General features: G+C 56.7%; 1 protein-coding gene across 7 annotated transcripts; it reads left to right on the forward strand.

Moving 5' to 3' along the window:
- The first annotated feature begins 921 nt into the window (after window positions 1–921).
- RHOC (ras homolog family member C) lies at window positions 922–7,100 on the forward strand. 7 transcript variants are annotated; one of them, XM_063606335.1, is made up of 7 exons: window positions 1,160–1,253; window positions 2,008–2,080; window positions 3,092–3,160; window positions 4,455–4,617; window positions 5,141–5,261; window positions 5,567–5,697; window positions 6,518–7,100. In XM_063606335.1, the coding sequence occupies exons 4-7, from the start codon at window positions 4,462–4,464 to the stop codon at window positions 6,689–6,691; spliced, it is 582 nt and encodes a 193-aa protein (XP_063462405.1). In that variant the 5' UTR covers window positions 1,160–1,253; window positions 2,008–2,080; window positions 3,092–3,160; window positions 4,455–4,461; the 3' UTR covers window positions 6,692–7,100. The 7 variants fall into 7 exon arrangements, with proteins under 7 accessions (XP_008961305.1, XP_054958657.1, XP_008961300.1 ...); XM_055102682.2 differs by lacking the exon at window positions 2,008–2,080 and having other exon boundaries at window positions 1,115–1,253; window positions 3,092–3,207; XM_008963052.4 differs by lacking the exon at window positions 2,008–2,080 and having other exon boundaries at window positions 1,117–1,253.
- The last annotated feature ends 198 nt before the right edge of the window (window positions 7,101–7,298 follow it).

Consider the following 7,298-nt stretch of genomic DNA (forward strand, 5'->3'; position numbering starts at 1 on the left):
TGTTTATTGAGTCAGTTAAGAGGCCTGGGGCCAAACTGCTGCGGACCTGTTTTCACATTTGTCAAATGTCTGGATTGCACTTCAGATATTTAAAGTCTGTATGACTCCTAACATTCATTCATTCATCAAATATTTGTTGACAACCTATTATGTGCCACTCACTCTGCTAGACAACGGGGGAAGGGACAGGCTGGAGGAGCCCGGGAGGTAGCAGGGCCAGACCACCAGTTTGGAGCCAGACAAGCCCGGCTGTGTGAATTCTTGCTGTCACAAGTCAAAAACATTTGTGTAAGCCACTTGATTTCTCTGAACCTCAGCTTCTCTATGGGCAAAAAGGGATGGGTGTATTTTCCCCAGAGATCTGTGATGAATATTGAAAGGGTTAAGCTGTGTAGTGTCCCAAGCACAAGCCAATGAAATGTTGGTGGACTTCCTCATTCTACTCCCACCTCCTCAGCTCCCTTACAGGGAAAGGAGATACGCGTGTAGGTGAATATCCTATGCGCCAAGTCAGACCTAGGAGTGGGAACAGAATTCACAGCTGGGATCCGGAAGCATTTCTAGGCGCACCCTTTGAGGAGTAGGTAGGAATTGGACTCCTGGAAATTCCAGGCCCAGGGAAGAAAGCGAATTGTGAGGAGGAACGGTGGTCTGGGTCTGAACGGCTCTGAGAGGTCTTCAAGTTTGGGGGATGACGTTGGGCTGTACGATCCTAGGAACAAGAGGGTGGACATCTCCCCCCAACCAACACACCCGCGCCGGGCCCTGGGACCTCCGGGGGGATACCCTTTCCCAGTCCCGCTTCCCGCGAGGTCCCAGGTGCAGCAGGAGCGGGTGGCCGCTTGGCCACAGGAGGGCAGCAGCGGCCCTTCCTGACCCCACCCCGAGCACCTCTTAACTTTCCCGACGCCGGTCCTCCCCTAGGGGATTGAAGGCTGGGCAGAGTCTGAGTCCACCCGGGTCGTGCTCGCCCCGCTCGCCCGGCTCCTCCGCAGTCCAGGAATCTCCTCGTGGCTCTCCCCGACCTGGAGGGGTGGACGCCCCTGGCCCCCAGTCCCCGGCCTGCGGAGGGGGCCGGCGGCTGCGGCCCTGCGCGGGGCCGGGGCGGGCCGAGCCAAGGGCCGCCCCCGGCCGACCCTCCCCCTGCCGGGCCCGCCCTCCCCGCCGCGGCGCTGGAGGAGGGCGGGGCGGGGCCCTGGGGTCAGTCTGAGCCTCCGGCACCGGCCGCGCAGCTGGAGGCGGCGGAGCGGAAGGTACCCTGGGCCGGGGCTGCGGGCGGTGGGGCGTCTTGGGAACTCGTCCCCGGGAGAGCACTTTCGCTTCCTCGCTGGCCCGGAGATCGGGGCCCGTGCGAGGAGGGGCTTCAGCCTGGGCGTGGACCCCGTTCCCTCCAAGCGGAGTCGGCATCCGGGCTGGGCGGTGGTCGGACCGCGTCGGCCCCTCCGCGGGCTGCAGCGAGGGGGCCCGGACCTGCCGGCAGGGGCTCTGGCCTCCTGAGGTCCGAGTCGGAGCCCCTTCCCCTCTCCTCCCAGCTTCCCGGAACTGCCCCGCCGGGCGAGGGGCGAGGGAACCTCAACTCAGACGCCCCAACCCCCAGGGTGGGCGGCCGCAGGGGACCTAGAGTGGGATGGGGTGGGAATTCCTCCAGGCCAGGAGGGAGGTGTGGCGGGAATAGGGGCGGGATGTGACCATTGGGACCTGCCACTGTTCGGCAGGGTCTGGACGCCGCCCTAGACGGTTCCTGGAGCCCGCTTGTGTTGAGGATAAGGGAGATGGGGAAGGATCCAACTGTGTGTGTGGTGTGTGTGTGTGTGTGTGTGTGTGTGTGTGTGTGTAGAGAGAGAGAGAGAAAATGAGAATGAGAATCCTCCTTCTTCATACTCGAACCAAGAAAGAGTATCCTGGGGTTTGGGACTGGGATCCCGAGGCCGAGTCCCGCCCTCACTCTGGTTTTAAAGTTGAGAATGCAGTATCTCTTGGTATCTCCAGAACGGATTCCTTCCCTAGGTGTAGGGTGGGTCGGCAAAGTCAACCGGCCGCTCTGGATCATCTGGGAATTCAAGAGAGCGATTGGAGAGAGGTCTGATGTATCCACACTGTGTTGTCTTGGGGAAGGCCCCAGAAGTTCCAGGCTCCATTTCAGGCCCTGTGTGGGGCTCAGTTGCCCCTCTTAAGGGGTCAGTGGGAGAGTCCCTCTGGGGCTGCCTCTCACAGGGAGTTGTCCATGCCATCTTGGCCTTGGGCCTAGTGTCCTGGCCTGGGGTGCCTGCTGTTCCGGCCCAATCATAGCCTGGAGGGAAAGTCTTCTAATTGGGCTGGAGGCTCCAGGTCCCTTAACGCATGCCTCAACCCGGGGTTTCTGTCCTCTGCATCCTACCACTCTGGTGCCGTCTGAATTGCCCTGCTGGGGGGACAGCAGTGGCATACTCATGCCTAAGTGACTGGCTTTCACCCCAGTAGTGATTGCCCTCCATCAACACTGTCCACCCCAGGTTGGGGCTACCCCAGCCCATCTTTACAAAACAGGGCAAGGTGAACTAATGGAGTGGGTGGAGGAGTTGGAAGAAACCCCAGCGTCAGTCACCGGGATAGAATTCCCAAGGAACCCTCTTTTTAGAGGATGGTTTCCATTTCTGGAGGCGATCTGCCGACAGGGTGAATGCCTTCTTGCTTGTCTTCTGGGGAATCAGAGAGAGTCCGTTTTGTGGTGGGAAGAGTGTGGCTGTGTACTTTGAACTCCTGTAAATTCTCTGACTCATGTCCACAAAACCAACAGTTTTGTGAATGTGTCTGAAGGCAAGGGAAGGGCCACCCAGGATCTTTGTTGAAGGGAAGAGGCCTGGGGCTGGAGTATTCGCTTCCTAAAGGGCAGTGTGAGGTGGTGGTGGGGTGTGGGGAGTAGAGGCGTTCAGTCAGCCCAGTTTGACAGGATGTGGGACTGAGAGAAAAAGCTAGGTTTGAGGCTGAGATCAGGTTACCGTCGCTTTCTTAACTGCTCCCTGCCTGGTTGGTGCTGGGACTGGCCCTCATTTGTCTCTTCTTTTGGGGCTCCTCCCAGCCCAGACTCTAGCCCCCTCCCCCTTCCCAACAGCCTTGACTTCATCTCAGCTCCAGAGCCCGCCCTCTCTTCCTGCAGCCTGGGAACTTCAGCCGGCTGGAGGTCAGTTACCCTCCCCAGGGAAGGAGGAAGTGAGGGAAGCTGCGAAGGTGTGATGAACTGTGCAGATGCTCGCCGTGTGTGCTGGGGGTGGGGGACACATGGAAGCCCCGGAAGCTGACTCCTTGCCCTGAGTCACAGGGAGGGGTGGGCAGGGCATGCGGGTGAGCTGGACTGAGGGAGGAAGGGGCTGTTCCAGAGTGGGTGGAGGTGATTCCCTGGTGGATTCTTCTCAGTCACTGTGCTGTGGTAGATGTGTGGCTCCCTACAGTGTGGTCATTGTCCCCTGCCGGGGGCTGAGTGACCCAGTGTTGCTGGCAGGCCTAGGAGGAAGGGGGGAGGAAGGCAGCCTGCCCAAACTCGAGCTGTGGGCATTGCTGGGACTGAGCCTTCTTTGTATTACTTGGGGCTTTGGGGACCGGGTTGGGTGGACCAGGGAAGCTGGCTGGCTGCTACCCCTGTCCTCTGTCTGGGTTTCCCTGCTTCTGCTCTCCTTCCTGCCGCTGAGGTGACATGTCGAAGAGGCACGACTTTGAGTCACACAGTCCTGCTTTGGGTGCTATCCCTGCCCCTTATAAGCCACAGCTCTGAATCTGTGTCTTAACCTCACTGAGCCTTAGTTTCCTGGTTTGTCAAAATGGAAAGTGCACCATCTACCTTCCAGGCATCTGGGGACCGAAGGAGATAATTCCTGCCAAAATGCCCGACAGAGTGCCTGGCACCTAGGGGCTCTATAACTATTCTTCCTTTACCCACCTACCACCTGGTAGCTGGTTCTGCTACTCTGGTCCTAGAGAGGGACTCCTCATTTGTGACTGGACAGTTATGACTTGTGCTGAGGGACAGTCTGTTCTAGATTGGACCTTAGAGATTATTAAACTGTAAATGCATCAAAATCCTGGTAACCAATGAAGTCTGACTCAAAACCCTGATGTGTGAAGTAGATAGAAGCTTGCTCCCTGGACGTCCCGCATCCCTGAGCAGCTCTTTAGCTACCTGGAGTCCCCAGGTTGGCAAGTGGATTAGATTGAAACTCATGTTTTCCAGCTCCCAAGTGGGGTCATTATCCATCTCCCACCACTGTATTCTAACCCATCGAGGGAGACCTGTCCCTGACCCAGAGATTAGGAATTTCAAGCTCTGTTGTCGCACAATTGGTGTTTTGCCAGAACATGCCTGAGCAAGCCCCTTGTCCCTTTGCTAGATGCCTCCGTTTCCAGGGAGGTTTGGGGGCCCTAGAGAAGTGTTTTTGGACTTAATGGTTTTCCTCAAATCCCCAATACGCCTTTCCTGGCAGCCCCACCATGGCTGCAATCCGAAAGAAGCTGGTGATCGTTGGGGATGGTGCCTGTGGGAAGACCTGCCTCCTCATCGTCTTCAGCAAGGATCAGTTTCCGGAGGTCTACGTCCCTACTGTCTTTGAGAACTATATTGCGGACATTGAGGTGGACGGCAAGCAGGTGAAGGCAGAAATGCCCTTCCCACCCCACCCTGAGACCCCGCCCCCCAGTCACTGAATGACCTAGTATGTCCTTCCCCATTCCTACCCCTGTCCTTGCTTCATTCTCCCTGCTGGAACCAGTAAAAGTTAGGAAGTAAATCTGCAGTCTTAAAAAACCTGGATATACTTTCTGGTTCTCCCACAGACTGGCTCTGTAACTGGGCCGAGTCCCTTTGCCTCTGGGTTTAAGCTCCCCCACCTGCAAAATGGGGATGATGGTAAGACCTCCCTCAAAGGGTTGTTGTGAGAATTAACCAAAATAATGGTGCTCACAGTGGCAACTCAAGGGTCAAACACGTCTTAGATTTCTTTAACAAACTGACCTAATTTATGTTGTGGGACAGTGATTAATATAATGCCTGGCGCATAGCAGGTGCTCAAATAAAGAAGTTCAGTGAGCCCGAAGGACAGTGGTTTCAGGGGACCTTTGGGTGGCACGGTTGGGGCCCTCAGGCCAGCTACTCACTGGCCCTGTGTGTCAGGTGGAGCTGGCTCTGTGGGACACAGCAGGGCAGGAAGACTATGATCGACTGCGGCCTCTCTCCTACCCGGACACTGATGTCATCCTCATGTGCTTCTCCATCGACAGCCCTGACAGCCTGGGTGAGGGGATTGGAGGGAGGGGACTGAGAACCCCTTGGAATCAGCCAGAGGTCTCGTGCCTTGGCCTGTCTTCAGTCATCTTCAGAGGTGGGGGTGGGGATGCAGGGGAGCACTCAGGCCCTGTTGGTCTCCTTTACTGTGGTAACTGGCCCTCTGAGGGCATACTACTGTTGAGGTTTTGAGCTGTGAAAGGGACCATCATGCTGAATGGCTTCTAAGACTGCTCTGGGAAGATGAGGGCCCCCCCAGGGGAGCTTTCTAGCTTAAGTGGAGGCACCGACACCTGTTGGTGCATGTCTACACAGAAAACATTCCGGAGAAGTGGACCCCAGAGGTGAAGCACTTCTGCCCCAATGTGCCCATCATCCTGGTGGGGAATAAGAAGGACCTGAGGCAAGACGAGCACACCAGGAGAGAGCTGGCCAAGATGAAGCAGGTGGGTACGGCTGCCAGGCTGGAGCCCCTGGGGAAGAAGGCACCCTCTGAGGGGTTGCAGACGGGCAAAGGGAACTTCTCTCCAGCTACTGCCTTGTGTTAGGGGAAACAGTAATATCTCCTGGTGAGGGAGGACCCATAGGGTTGTGTCTGATGAGGTATCAGAATTTTTATTTATTCCAGTTAATTGTCCATTCCATTCAGAATTGGGACTATTAAGATGATTAAGAAAATCTGCCCTCGGGGAGACAGCTTATGTTTCACTTGGGGTACCCAGGCTGTGCCATCAGAGTGCCCCTGGGGGAGGTGTAGGGATGTGGATGCAGGAATGAGGGCAGGCATTGTGTAAGTGGCTGGAAGAAGGGATGTGAGAGCTGGCTTATTCAGGGACCTGTAAGTGGCTCTCTAGCCAGAGGACTAGAGTTTATTAGAGAAAGCTGTGAGGATAAGAAATGCAAAGATAATTATGGCAAAGTTTCAAACTGGGGAGATGTTAGGTCTGTGTGTTAGGAAAATAATTCTGACTGGAAGAGAGTGAGGATGGAGGCAGAGCAGTCGGGAGGTGGGAGACGCTCATTCAGGCAAGAGAACCAGGGGCTGTGTGTGGGAGGAGGTGGGGCTGCATGGGAATGGAGGGAGTAGACTGGAGGGATTTTTGGATCCCTGGCCACGAAGCTGCCCAGGGTAGCTGGGGCCTGGGCGCTTTCTGGGTCAGGGCTGGAGGAGGAGGCATTTGTTCCAGCTGCTACACTTATGGGTGAGGCAGGAGAGGTTCATGTAGTCAACAGCTTCCTTTGACCCCTCATCTTCTGTCTTCTCAGGAGCCTGTTCGGTCTGAGGAAGGCCGGGACATGGCGAACCGGATCAGTGCCTTTGGCTACCTTGAGTGCTCAGCCAAGACCAAGGAGGGAGTGCGGGAGGTGTTTGAGATGGCCACTCGGGCTGGCCTCCAGGTCCGCAAGAACAAGCGTCGGAGGGGCTGTCCCATTCTCTGAGATCCCCAAGCCCTTTCCTACATGCCCCCTCCCTTCACAGGGGTACAGAAATTATCCCCCTACAACCCCAGCCTCCTGAGGGCTCCATGCTGAAGGCTCCCATTTTCAGTTCCCTCCTGCCCAGGACTGCATTGTTTCCTAGCCCCGAGGTGGTGGCATGGGCCCTCCCTCCCAGTGCTCTGGGAGCCAGGCCTATGCCCTGCCCTTCCTCAGGGCCCCTGGGGATCTTACCCCCTTTGACCTTCCCCAAAGGATGGTCACACACCAGCACTTTATACACTTCTGGCTCACAGGAAAGTGTCTGCGGTAGGGGACCCAGAGTCCCAGGCCCCTGGAGTTGTTTTTGGCAGGGGCCTTGTCTCTCACTGCATTTGGTCAGGGGGGCATGAATAAAGGCTACAGGCTCCAACGTGTGTGGCAGCTTTCGGTCTTTCCCTCTGGGTGCTTGGTGTCCCATCTCTTTTCATGTCCAAGTTGCTTGCCAGCCTGGCCCCCTGTCTACAAAGCAGGCCAGTGGCCAGCAGGGTGGAGTCTTAGAGCAAAGGATGAGGTCATGCCTGGCTCTGGGCCAAGGAGGCGGGTGAAGGGAATGGTCTGTAGCAGGGGG

Source organism: Pan paniscus, chromosome 1, assembly GCF_029289425.2.
Source record: "Pan paniscus chromosome 1, NHGRI_mPanPan1-v2.0_pri, whole genome shotgun sequence".
NCBI lineage: Eukaryota > Metazoa > Chordata > Mammalia > Primates > Hominidae > Pan > Pan paniscus.